Source organism: Aethalodelphis obliquidens, unplaced genomic scaffold (assembly GCF_003676395.1).
Source record: "Aethalodelphis obliquidens isolate GAN/ISIS:26980383/991018 unplaced genomic scaffold, ASM367639v1 scaffold58, whole genome shotgun sequence".
Lineage (NCBI taxonomy): Eukaryota > Metazoa > Chordata > Mammalia > Artiodactyla > Delphinidae > Aethalodelphis > Aethalodelphis obliquidens.
In genome coordinates this window covers 5719821-5733725 of record NW_020838002.1, presented here as the reverse complement: position 1 = coordinate 5733725, position 13905 = coordinate 5719821, and the positions used below count along the sequence as shown (strand labels likewise).

The 13905-nt window shown below is 51.8% G+C and overlaps 1 protein-coding gene across 1 annotated transcript; it reads right to left on the bottom strand.

Moving 5' to 3' along the window:
* Positions 1 to 11551: 11551 nt before the first annotated feature.
* NOG (noggin) lies at positions 11552 to 13528 on the bottom strand. Its single transcript, XM_027087081.1, has one exon. The coding sequence runs from the start codon at positions 12937 to 12939 to the stop codon at positions 12241 to 12243; it is 699 nt and encodes a 232-aa protein (XP_026942882.1). The 5' UTR covers positions 12940 to 13528; the 3' UTR covers positions 11552 to 12240.
* Between the last annotated feature and the right edge of the window lie 377 nt (positions 13529 to 13905).

The window sequence follows — 13905 nt, the reverse complement described above, 5'->3', positions numbered from 1 at the left end:
TTTTTTTTTTCAAAGTCTCTACTTTTAACAACCCCACATTACCTATGTCCTTAAGTTGGAGTTGGAATTAACTGATGTTCATTAAACAAACCAACACATTCTGTTTGGATTTGATTTAAAAAGAAAAACCTGGAACCCCTTCTCATATCCAGTTACTCAGTTACTCATTCACCATATGTTTATCAAATGGTTAGTATGTGTCAAGCACTATTTTGGATAACATGGTTGGAAATTAGAGTCAAATACAGCAGCTGCCCTCAAAGGGCTTCGAAATCCGGAGGCAGCCACATATGGGTTCATCCCAACTTATAAGCGCTGGACTAATGTGGTGAGATGCAGTATGCAAGATTGGAAAGAGCATGGGTTTTGGAGTTTGAATCCTAGTTTTGAGTCATGGTTTTGCCACTAACTAATTAAGAGTCCGTGGGTAAGTCACCAAATGTCTCTGAGCCTATCTGTAGCAATATATCACTTAAGATCTCTGTTGGCGTTTAAATGATATAATGCACATAAAGTACCTAGGACAGTGTCTGCCACACATGGGCAGTTAATACCTATTTATGATGATTATTAATCATCAGCACTGTGGGAGGACAAAGTATGGCTTGGCAATTCCACCCTGGCCAAGGACTGAGGAGGTACCATGTGGGCTGCGCCCTGAAGTATGAGTAGGTCTTTCCTAGGTGGAATCCTCTTTGTGGTGATGGGACAAGGGTGGGGCGGGACCATTTCAGGTAGAGTAGATGGTGTAAGAAAAGTGTCAAAGGGCTGACAAGTTCGGGCAGCCATGAACAAGTTGGTGTGGCTGGCTGCTGGGGTTAGGGTAGAACAGAAAATGGAAGATTATAGTGGAAGGGAAATTGGGGTCATAGACTGTAAAGGACCTTGGGAGCCATGCTAAGGAAGTTAGTCATGGTTCTATGGCTAAAGGGAGACCCTGGAAGTTTGGAGTGTGTGCTAGGGAAATGGCAATGCAAGTGGCAATGTTGAAGATGGGACAAGGCTGGAGGTGGAGAAATTGACTATTAGGGTATTCAAAGGCACAGACAAGAGATGACAAGGGCCTGAGCGATATATAACTCATGGTGAGGATGAAGATGAGAGGATGGGCAGAGAGGTAGCTCAAGAGGTGCTGGCAGATACTCTGTTAGCGAGGAGAGGATGCTCACAAGAGGTCGACCAGAGTTTTTTGTGTTTTTTTGACCATATACTTGGGTGAACGGTGGGGCCATTACTCAGGAATGAGAAAGCTGAAAACTGATTAGAAGGTTTAGGAATAATGTTAGGATTCAGCTTTGAACCTGTATTTGATGTGGTGAAGTCCGGAAGGCAGTATGGAGCTTAGGAGAGAAGTCTGGCCCAGGGCAGAGATCTGGGTGTTGGCCTTCCAGGTGTGGTAGCTCCCACTGGTAACTGCCCAGGGTTTCCCCTCAGGCAGTTCTATGCAGGGAGAAGAGGAGAGTTGACCAGAACTCTGGGGTGCATCAATCTCCAAGGGTCCAGCCAGAAAGAGGAATCACACTGAACATGTCCCCTGGAGTCCCAGTGGGCGGGAGCCACAGCACAGGGCCTACCTATGGTGCTTGCTTTCTAAGGGAAGAAGGAAGACGCAGCAGAGCCCAGGCCCTTGGGCAACCAGCCTTGGAATGTGGTCTTTGGGGAAGCTGTCCAACCTTGGGGTGAGAGGCACTTGAGTCCACGGCTTAGTTCCCAGCAGCCCCGCACTCGCGTCAGCATTTCTCCATTTGTCTTGGTCTCTAACCTGAGGTTTGACCTTGACCAGGTCACTTCACCTCTCTGGGCCTCAGCTTCCTCATTTCCATGGTGGTGGTCACAGGTAGACAGATGCTCTTTAAAGCTCTCCGTTCCCTGATATTACATGCTGACCCTTCTGGAGGCCTTGGCCCTACCTGGGTAGGATTGTCTCTGTCCCTGAAATGAGGTGAGAGTGACACCAGTCAAAACTGTTTCTGGGAGCAAGTCACTTCTGGGTGATTCCTGCCAATAACTAGAAATGAGGAATTTCTAGAATTAAAACAAATTAGGGCTAATTTACCTGGGCTGAATTCCTCTCTCTGTTCATGTGAAACAAATTCCCTGGTCTCCCAACTTCCCTTCATCCTGATTTAACCTTTTCTCTCAGCTTTGCCTTTGGTCACTGGTTTTCCTCCTCATTTACTCTTTGGCTTATAATTTATAAACAATAACAGTAAAAGCTACTGGCCCTAAATATACAGGCTTTTCATCAGTGGAGAAAAAGAAGAATTCATTGGATTCTTTCCCCCCCAGGTGTGGACCTTGCAGAAATGAAGACCTGGGCAAGTAGCTTGTCACTGGCTCTGGGTGGTAGGGCATTCAGCTTCTGTCCTGACTCGGAGGGGCACTGCACAGGCCCTGGAATTGGGGAGAGGGAAGGAAACCACCGTTAGCTGGGCTCCTACACCCCACATGGAGCTACACGTATGGAACACACTAGAACACCCTAACAACCTGGTAAGGTACATGTCATTATGCCCATTTTAGACTTGTGGAAACTAAATCTCAGGGAGGTCAAGCTAATAGCCATAGACCAAGATTCAAACCCAGGCTGGTCTCACTCCCAAGTCCAAGATTCCCTCTCCACCCCCACATCAAACTCCTTTCTCTGGTAGAAAGGTTTTTGCTTCCAGGGCACGTTATTGTACAGCTAAAAATTCTGGCTGTGCCCCCCTGTGCACTTTGAAAGTGATAATGGATGTGAAAGTGGTTTTAAACTGTAAAGCATTAGGTCTGAGTTAGTCATTGTCTAATTTTATTATTCCCTGGGCAGGGAAAGATCAAGTTTTAACTGTCCAGCAGATAAGGTAATCTCTCCCATTTTTAAGGATTTCAGATATGGGGAAAGGTGACTCTTCCACCCACGCCTGAAGAGTCTTAGAATTTTCTCTATGGAATCACTCAATGCTATCTAGCTCCTGTTGGGAAAGCCGTTTTGGGGGGGTGGATTCCCTTTTACTGGGAGCATCTTTGATTTGCTAAGTGTTTATCAGGCAACTTAGCTATCCTTCCCCACATACTCCAGTAGCAGGGACCTTGGGCATCAGTAGCCTGGGAGTCACCATAATCCCCAGAACTGATAGCATCATCTGAACAGCCCTGGCTCTCTGCTCTGTATCACACACTGGGACACATTCTTAAATTTTCCTTGGATCACTATTTAACTGGAGCTGAACTTTGAACTCCTGGTATCCTCAGAGTCCCAGATAGAACCTGGCTAATATCAGGAAGGTTATCAATTAATGTTTCTCAATTTATTCAGTGTGGTCATTCATCCTTATATATGTATTGATCCATATATATATATATGGAGAGAGAGAGAGAGAGAGAGAAAGAGAGAGAGAGAGAGAGAGAGAGTCTGTATGGGCCCCAAACTGCACCAGTGCCCAGGAATACCATGGCGAGCAAAATGGCGGGAGGTGACAGTCTACTGGAAGAGACAGAGCATACAAATAACGGCAGATTATAAATACTAATACAAGTTGTGACATAGCCTATGAAGAAAAAGTCCTGAGAGCTGAGAGAGCATGGAGAGAGGGACCTGACCTGCTTTCCATAGGGATGGGATCTAAAGGACAGGGTGGCATTTAGGGGTCCTGGTGGCAGAGAAGGCATACCAGACTGAAGGTTTAGCATGTGCAAAGGTCCTGAAGCAGCGGCGAGCTCAGTGTGTGAGTGAACACACATGAGAGACTGGGTGGCTGGAACACAGAGGCAGGGGGAGAGGGGCCTCAGCCGGGTAAGGATTCTGGCCTTTATCCTCAGAGTGATGGGAAGCCATTGAGAAGTTTTAAGCAGGGGAGTGACAAGACCACATGTGTGCCTTAAGGTCACTTGGGCAACAGCGTGGAGAATGGATTGGAGCTGGGGCGAGCATAGAATCAGGGAGACTGGCTGGGATTATGAACTCAGAGAGCACTAAACCCCTCTGCTTCTCCCAGCAGCCCAGCAGAGAGCTGAGTGCTGTTTGGATCTGGGCTCCGCCACCAGCTCGCCGCGCAATGTAGGGCGAATCACTTAAGCTTCCTGTTTTCCCCACATTTCCACATCTGTAAAATGGGGGAAGAACTATTTCCCTCGCTTGACTAATTTTTTTTTCCTTAATTGAATACACAGAACGCCAGTCGGGAATCCTCTACAACCTGGGCTGGGAAGAGGTTGCCAAGCCCAGTCGCTGCAGGGCCTGTTTGACTGGGCAGCTGCAGATCACCTTATCTGCCTCACCCTGATTCCACAGACCTACTGCACAGTCTGCAGATGTGTGGTTGGTTTCCCAGTCCCAACCAGGGGGAAAGAGCAGCAGCTGGATGTCCCGTTACCGGTGGCACCAGCTACTCCTGCCACCATCAGGAACGAGCTCGGTGAGCATCTGTCCTTTCCTCAACTTCTGTGAGCTTCAGCCTTCCTATCGGTAAAACAAGCCTATGCACATTGACCCTTCCAGGCAATATTTGTGAAGCGCTGCTCCTGGTCAGGGTCTAGGCTCTGGGGACATTCAGACAGACCTATTTCCTGCCCTTGGGGGCGTTCACGTCTCATTGCACATAAAATTATGGACATGAAAGTGCTTTTAAAATTCTAACACTGTTTATACTTAGAACAACTCTAAAGGGCGGGTTGAACTGGAAATATGGAGATATTGCTTCTGGCGCTAGTTCTATTCCAAAGCAACTGGACCTGAAACAAGTCCATTGACCTTGAGTTGATGAGCCTTAGTTTCTTCAGTCAAATGAAGGAGTGACATTTAAGGCCATCCCACTTTATATGTTGTAATTCTATCTATCCTTGAAATCTGAATCCCCTTCCCAAATTCTGTAGCTGATTTCCTTTAGGACTTCCTTTTTTTCTTATTTCAAAGACTCAAAACTTGCTTTTGACTTTCAGTCTCCTCCTTCTATTGAATCCAGGAGCCTCCAATGCATAACACCTACAGTGGTCCTGGCAGGGAGTATAATGAGTGAAGCATGCCGTCGGGAAAGGTGAGGACTGTGGCAAAGGAGAGGGGGCTTGTGCAATTTAAAGGGGAGAGCTTCTTCTCAGCTCCAACAAATTATTCTTTTATACAAAGAGGCAGGCCGGATCAAAGTTCCATTTTCCTTTAGAACAGCTCAGTTTTGTCCTTTTCTCTCCCTTCCCCCCTGATCACACTGTCCTCCAAAGATAGACAGTAGCAGTCTCTTATGTGGTCTCCCAGCCTGCACGTTTACCTTTCTAATCTTCTTTTACACAAACCTAAGCCAGAAGAATCTTCCCACTTCATCCCTTGCTCGGGAACCTACAATGGCTCCCTGTGGACCCCAAGTCAGTTCACTGCACTTTACCTAGGGTTTACTGAACACTTACCAGGACAGGCATTGTACTGGATGCTGTGGAGAGACTAGAAGCATGAGTTACAATAAACAATTCTGTCACTTAAAAATCTCATGGACTAGGACAGGATTTAACGTTTGTGTTACTGACCTTAGAATCTGATGAAAACGACAGACTTTCCTCCCAGAAAAAACACATACGCATATAAGTAACTGCAAATTATAAATAACGAACTACAGACTGTGACACATCCTATGAAGAAAAGGTCCTGAGAGCCAAGAGAACATGGATAGAGGGACCTGACCTGCTTTCCAACCTGGACACCCATCTTCTAAGCACCACAAGTTAAGAACCCCCTTCCTCAAGAAAGCGCAGCGCTGAGGGCTAAGTGTGATGGAGAGAAGGGGGATGATTCATTCCAGCCAAGGAAGCCCTAAGGGAGGAGACATGATGCCCCTTTGAAATCACACAGTCCTGGATTTGAGCTTCCACTCGCCAGATGTGTGTCCTTGGGCCAGTTATTTAACCTCTCTGAGCCTCGATTTCCTCATCTGTGTAATGGCAATAATGCTCCTCATTTCTCAATGGAGAGGAATTAATCAACGTGAAACACCGGCTGGTAGCATCACTCAAGGAGTGTCAGCACCTTCTTTGCCCCTTGGCCTCTCCCAGGTTTGCCTGTGCTCCTTTCTTCATATCACTGTCAAATGCAAATACGTTTGGCTCTATCAGGACACTTCTGTCTGCTGGGAAAAATCCTACTGCTCCCAAGCTGTGCTTTTTTATCCCCGCCCCCTTTCTTTTGCCCTGTCTCTATCATTCGTTCACTTATTCATTCACTCACTCATCTTGATTATAGACTGAAATATTCTCCAGGCTTCTCAGATTCCTCTCTCTTCTGGACAAGCCTAGAACCTCCCTGTGTGTGTGTAGGGGAGGGGTGGGGGTAGGAGGAAGCTCTTCCACCTTAAATTCCTCTTCTGTGCATGGTCCCTTGCAGGCCTGAAACATCAGGGGTCTTTCTGGCATCTCTCTCAGTCCCCACATCCAATCAGTCACCAAGTCCTCTTCAGGCTTCTGGCAAATGAGCTTTGTGTTAATTGGCATTGATATTTCTCAGGTTCAACTCTTATTGATTCTTTCAGGACCTCCCCAATTTCCTCCTTAATGAATTTCCCAGGAGCCGTTATTATCCCGTTTCCAATCCATCCTGGACGCTGGCACCAAACTTAAATTGAAAACGACTGTACTGGGCTTCCCTGGTGGTGCAGTGGTTGAGAGTCCGCCTGCCGATGCAGGGGACGCGGGTTCGTGCCCCGGTCCGGGAAGATCCCACATGCCGCGGAGTGGCTGGGCCCGTGAGCCGTGGCCGCTGAGCCTGCGCGTCCAGAGCCTGTGCTCTGCAACAGGAGAGGCCACAGCAGTGACAGGCCCGCGTACCGCAAAAAAAAAGGGAAAAAAAATGACCGTACTTTTTTATTTTTGTGTCTGGGACATACAACACAGAGCCTAGCCTATAGAAGGTGATTGTGGTAGATTAAAGATGGCCCCTGATTCTTTGCTATTGCTTCCATTGAGAGGTGATGTCTAATTCCCTTCCCCTTGAATCTGGGCTGGTCTTAGACACTTGCTTAACCAACAGACTACAGCAGCAACAAGGTCATGGGACTTCTGAGGCAATTTCATAAGAAGTCTTGCAGCTTCCATCTCAATCTCTTGGAATGCCTTCTCTTAGAGTCATGGGCTGCCATGTAGGAAGTCCAACTATTCTGAAGCCACCAGGCTGTGAGAAGACCCAAGCCACACGGAGAAGCCACTTGTAGGAACCCTAGTCAACAGGTCAGCAGAGCTCCCAGCTGACAGCGAGGGGCTAGAAGCCATTTTGGGAGTGGATCTCCAGCACTCAGCTAACCCCATGAGTATCAGAGATGAACTGCCCATCTGCGCCTTTCCCAGATTCCTGACCCACAGAATCATGAGCAAAATAAAACGGTTATTTGAAGATTGTTAGTTTTGGTGTAGCTCGTTGCATACCAGTAATAACCTGAACAGTGCTCAAAACCTTTCTGTTGAATCAATAAATAATTCCTTTGCAGTAGTGCACTAATGGTGTCCCTGCCCTATTCGAGAGCTCTTCATGGCTCCCTATTGCCTGAGCAATAACGTTTTGTGCCCTTAGTTGGCGTTCAAGGTCCTCCAGAATTCGTCTTCAGCCTGCTTTTCAGACCTTGTTGCCCACTCTCACTTGGTGTGGATCCCTCCTATACTAGAGTTTGCTCGAGCTGTGTCCCAAACACGCAGATACTTTTCCAACATCATGTCTTTGCTTATATAGACTGCTTTCTCCTCCTAAATGCCCTTTCCTCCCATAAACCCACCTCAGTAGGTCCACAGTCAATTTGTCCTTAGAGATGTGAGTCAGATGCCTCCTCTGGCTTCCCAGGCCAACAGGGAGCCCTCCTCTTTCTGGCCCAGGTTTGTCTACTGGTTTGTTTAACTCCTCTTTCAGCACTCACCCTGTTCTTCATTCCTTACCTCCTCTATTGCATTGTAAGCTCCTTGTGTTTGGGGAGGGGGTGAGGGAGAGAGGTCCTGGCACATAACAGGGTGCACAAAAATGTTCGGTGTGGCTTCCCAGGCGTGAATCCCTACAGAGCTTGAGTTGAGACTGGACAGCATGTAATGTGGCACGTGGTGTCTCCCAAGCCAGGTGTATGTGTGGTTGAAGGGAGGAAGGTTATTTAGAAGAAACATAGGCTTTAGCATAAGCTCAGATTTTGAGCCATAACCATGCCGCTTACTGTGTGGCTTTGGGTGAAATGCTTAAACTCTCTGAGCTCCAGTTTCCTTATTTGGGAACTAGAGACTTTGGATGAGAATGTGTATAAACGTGCTCAGCGCTTGGCACATTGCAAGCCATTAATAATTGCTTGCTGAATAGATGCAACAGAATGGTTGATCAGCTTCCTGATGATCAGTTACAATTATGTCAATTTGGGAGAGAACTTTCCTTCAACCCCCCCCCCCAATAAATAAATATTGAAGAAAAAACAAACAAAGAAAAAGAGAACAGTGAAGAGGCACAATGGAGACCAGTGTAATCTTCAGCAAGTTCCCACTGAGGTCTCAGTCTTCTCATCCGTAAATTGAGCGGTGGTCATTGGAATCTAAGCTCCCCTCCAGCTCTGACATTCCAAGAGCATTAAAGAAAAAGGATGAATCACCCCTTCAAAATACCAGTATGGTCTGGACCCTCCCCCGGTCATCCCCATCCAGCACAGCCAAGAGCTCTTAATACACAGCCAGCTTCCTCTTGCAGCTGCCACCAAACTTCAACCCCCTTTCCCAGGAGTCTCAGAAGCAAGACTGATAATGGACCCCTGGCCTTCTCCATCTCAACAGGGAACCAGATCCCATTCCCAGACTCTGGGGGCCAGAGGGTCCTCCCCTAAGGGGGCTGGCTTTCTGTGGACATTTGGCCTCAGTATGCTTGTGCATCAAGTGTCAGGATGCTGGAAGGGCAGAAGGAAGGAAAAAAGGGAAGGGTTGAAAATAGAGGGTTGATGAGTGAATTCCTGCAGTCAGGGCAGGAGGGCTGGGGTGCTGGGAAACCTTGCCTTTCTCTTCCAGGATTTTGAAAAAGTTGATGTGTCTGTATCGGTAATGGTTATAAATCTCCATTCGGGGGACGCGTGGTCCCTCAGCAGCTGCATAAGTTCATAGACACAGGCTGTCAAAGCCTCAGAAGACGCCAAGATCAATTTTCCTCCTTACAGGAGATAGGCACTAGGTGACCGCAGAGGACAGTTTTCTTGCCTCTCTGCCCAGAGCTCTCTACTCCTTTCCGCGTTGATGCTATTATTAGTATTATCAACATTAATAATAATGGAGACGCAACCGGCTGTGCATTAGTCACAATGTTCCAGGAGCCAGCACCTCCTTCGCTCTCTTGTGGGACTGGCTGGGTCCTGCTGGATCTTCCCTCCGTGTCCGGAACGGCCCTTTGAGGCTGTCTGTCCGGTGGTCTGTCTATTGCCGGTCACGTCTGCAGCCCGGGTCCTCCTAGCTCCCGCGGGCTCCCGCTCTGAAAGCCGAGAAGCTCGCCGGCTGCGAGCGGGTTTTCCAAGTGGGCAGGGGTGGGGAGGAGGGGCGGGCGGGCGGGCGGGCCAGCGGGCGGAGGGAGGAGGGGGCGTCGCGGAGGGGAAGACCTCGCATTGTAATCCAGTGACACTGCCAACATGGGGGTGGGGGGCGCTGGCCTCGGCGCGCTCTCCGAGTTTTGGCTGCCCGCCCAGCTGGGAATAACTCTCTTCGCATAATTCGCGTGTTTACCAGGCATGAAAATTCTTGCTTTCGGCTCCCCCCACCCCCCGTAAGCCCCCTCCCCTTCCCCTCGCCCCACCACCTCCGCCCCTCGCAAGTGAAACTCTGTCTAAAAAAATATTGGCCCGCGGCACAGAAAGTTTTGCATAAATTCATAAGTGATGAATGGCTGATTTTAACGTTATTTGGGTATTTGTCAGAACTTAACAAATATACATGGGGACGGCGGTTCATAAACTTAAACATCTCAATATCCCCTTTCTTCTGGAAATAAATTACGTTTGTTTGCCCGGCTTGGAGTCTTAAGGTAGCCGACATTAGGAATATTTTAAAAGCCATCATCCATCGAGCATGTCTCCCAGGCGCCAGGAAGATTAAATGAAAGAATCATAAGATGGAGGTCTTTAACTTTTAATCCTTTTACAATGAAGCCTCAGATAGTCGCGGGGGCAGGGTGCCCTCTCTGGGGGGAATAATGCCGTTATTCCTCGGCTCTCAGTTAATGAATACCCTAACGTCTGTCCCACGGCTGACGGAGGCAGCGCCGGGGAGGGGGCTCCGGCTCCCGAGCCAGGCTATTGAAATGAGGAGCCACCGAGGCTGCGTCGGGAGGGAAGAAAGCGCCCGGCTGGAGGGACAGGGCGGGCGGGGCCGGGGGCATTGAGACTGCGCCGGGGACCCAGCGCAGGTTTGAAATAATTAGCATAGATTCCCCGGGACTCCGGACTGGGGGTGGGAGGGGTGGGAGGGGGGGTTGGGACGCCGGGAGGGAGGCGCGGGGAGGTGGCAGGGGGGTGGGGAGGGAGCAAAGGAGAGCGACTTTGGAGTCCAAGATAAATAAAAGGAGCGCTGAGCAGTGTCAGGAAGCCGGCCCACGTGGAGCTGCGCGGACGGGCGCCACCGCGGACTGAGGCGGAGGGACGCACGCGAGTCAAGAGCTGGCCCCGAGAAGTTGGCTTTTTAAGGGGTGGGGTGGGGGTGAGGTCTTGCACATCCCCTTAAGGGGTAACACGTCTGTTGCCCCTCTGTAACCCAAAGCTCAAAGATGCAGATTCTGATTTCTCCTCCCTCCCCCACCCCCAAGTGGAGTAAGTGTCTAGAGAGGGGGGGACACCCGGTTCCCAACTGCAGATCCCAGTGGTGGCATTTTTCACCCAAATTCGGACTCCTCTGAAATCCTGACCCTCTGAGCCCTCCTTAGGTCCCAGGGGAGGAGGGAGGTGTCAAATCTCCCAGCTATCACCAGCAATTCTGGCTGAGGGCCTGGGATTTCAGGGGCTCAGACCTGCAGGATCCCTGAGGTTGCGTTGATTCCAATGGATCGCCTCAGCTAGCACCACCACAGCTTCCGGGAGTGCAAAGGGTTAACGCGGGCTGGATATTGAGGTGGGGGCGTGCGAGACGGGAGGGGTGTCGGGATCTGGGTGGGCGCGCTCTCATCTCCCCCCCCATTCCTCGGGGGTCAAGTTTCAGCGGCACTCCGCCCCCAGGGTAGGTGTGAAAGACACGTGTCCCCATTGTGAAGGGCCTGTCAGGCAGGACAAAGCAGCCGCCCACCCTCCCCCCCGCCCCTCGGCCCAGCCTGGGGTCAGCTCCAGGGGGCCGGCTGGGTGTCGAGGTCACGATGGGCCCGAGCTTTGGTGACATAGGGAGAAAAAGCTGGGAGACTGGGCAGAGGCCACGTGATGCTCAAGTGAGGAGTTTGAGAATAGCTCCCCCCCACCCCCCGCCCCAAGAAAAACTGAGCGGTCACTTCCATCACACCAGAAGACGGGATGAGCCCCTTCTCCCAACAGGCATAGTAAGCACAGCGGCACCCCCAACCCGCCCCTCCCCCCCCCCCCCCCCCCCCCCCATCAATCACCAACACAGAGAATCGCAGTGTCGAGCGCAGTCGATTTTAGTGGTTTTCTTTAATCCTGCTCTGCACTTCTTTCTCATTTACTACACGGGATATTATAAAGAATAAATAGCAGATACTCTTAATTTACAATGATTAGTCATTCCATTTGTTCTCTATATTTACAATAACTGTAAAATAACATTGAACTCTATAGCTTCTTCGAGGTCCAAGGAAAACCAAAACACTTTCCGAAGAATGGAAAATAGCTTTTTAAAAGTCCTTCTACAAAAGTTCTCCCTTCTCTTTGTACTTTAAGAAAAAATAACATTTCCCCCCTGCTTCGCCACGCGAAGGGCACTGGAATATAAATAGCAGGTTAACATTATTAGCAACAACCAGAATAAGTCTCTCTTTTCTCTGTTCTTTTTTTTTTTCCTTTTGCTTAAAAAATTTTTAAAAATACAGTAGAAGCCGGTAACTTTTAACGTATAATACTGACCTTTTAATAAGTAAATTAAAACTGGGACCGTATATACATACACATATACATTCCTACACAGTTAAACAGTGCATTACATGAACCAGAAAGCTAGGTCTCTGTAGCCGGAAAAAAAAAAAAAGTTCATTGAATCCCCTCGCGAGAGGGTGGTGGAACTGGTTGGAGACTGTGCGGGGGGCGTCGGTGGGGATCGATCAAGTGTCCGGGTGCGGGCAGGGGGCCCTGAGTTCTAGCATGAGCACTTGCACTCGGAAATGATGGGGTACTGGATGGGAATCCAGCCGCAGCGCTGGCCCCCGCGCCGCTGACAGCGCCACCGCAGCACCGTGAGGTGCACGGACTTGGACGGCTTGCACACCATGCCCTCTGGCACGGAGCACGAGCGCTTGCTGAAGCAGCTGCCCACCTTCACGTAGCGCGGCCAAAAGCGGCTGCCCAGGTCGTTCCAGGCGTACAGCACCGGGCAAAAGGTCTGCGACCACAGCCACATCTGTAACTTCCTCCGCAGCTTCTTGCTCAGGCGCTGCTTCTTGCCCGGGGCCAAGCCCTCGGAGAACTCCAGCCCTTTGATCTCGCTCGGCATGGCCCCCGACGGCCGCTGCCGCAGCAGCTGGTCCAGCTCCGCCAGGTCCTCGGCGCCCCCGGCCGCCACCCCGCCCCCGCCGGGCCGGTCCTCGGGGGGAGAGGTGGCCATGAAGCCCGGGTCGTAGTGGCCCCCGAGCAGCGAGCGCAGCAGCGTCTCATTCAGATCCTTCTCTTTGGGGTCAAAGATAGGGTCCGGGTGTTCGATGAGGTCCACCAGGGGCAGGTTGTCGCTGGGAGCCGGGCGGATGTGGAGATAGTGCTGGCCGCCGGCCGGTGCCGCCCGCAGCCCCAGGACCACCACCAGGGCGTAGAGGGTGACCCCCAGGCTGGGGCAGCGCTCCATGCCTCCGGCGCGCGCCCGGGGCTGCTGCTTCGTCCCGCGTCCCCGGAGGAGAGCACGCCGAGCCCGCGGCGCCGCCGCGCTCCCCCGTCTCTCCGGAGGCGGCTCACCCGAGGCTGGGCAGGCGCAGGGCCGGCAGCATGAGTCGCCGGCAGAGCCCTTCGCACGGCGCCGGCTCCCACCGGGGCGGAAAAAACGCACACAAGTTGGCCGCAACTCCTCTCCCAGGTCTACTCGGGAAGGCGGCCGCGGCGGGGCATCCGAAATTACTCCAGGGCAACCGCGGGCGCTGGGGGCGCCGGCTGCTCGCTGCCTTCCCGGGCTGGCGGCGGCGCAGGGCGCGTGGACTGGCCGCTCTCCCCGCCTCCTCCTCTAGCTGCTCGTCGTCCGGCCGCTCTGTGCAGCGCCGCGGGCCGAGCCGGTCCTAGGGGCACTTCCCTCCGCCTGCTCGGGGCTCCGCGGCCGTCTCTGCCCGGCGGACTCCAGCGGCGGCGGCGGCGGCGGCGTCCGCGCACGTTGGCACCGGTTTGTCTGTCTCGCAGGGTCCAAGCCTTTAAATTTCCTGCACTTTCAGCTCCATCACCATGGAAACCACTGACTCTCTCGGCGTTGCCCCCTCCCCCTTCTTCCCCCCAAACAACAACCCCACCCCCCACTTCTCCACCCCCGAGGAGCCGGAGCCGCACAGGCTCCGGGGGAAGCCGCCTGCACTCGCCGCGGAGGCGGCGGCGGCGGCTTCGGCAGCGCCCGGGCTGTGCCCCGCCGGACCCAGATGCCCCGGGAAGCCGACAGTCCGGCTGCCCGCCGGAGCTCACAGGCGGCGGCGGCGGCGGCGGCGGCAGCGGCGGTGGCGGCGGCGGTGGCGCTTGGCAGGTCTCCGCGCAATTTTCTCTCTCCCCCACCACCCACCCCCCTTCTCCTCCTCCTGCAAAATGCACCGCCCCCCTCCTTTCTCCTGGGGCTCTAGGC

What these genes read in the sequence shown, in the direction of transcription:
- NOG (XM_027087081.1), bottom strand. Translation starts at nt 12,939, where the DNA reads ATGGAGCGCTGCCCCAGCCTGGGGGTCACCCTCTACGCCCTGGTGGTG.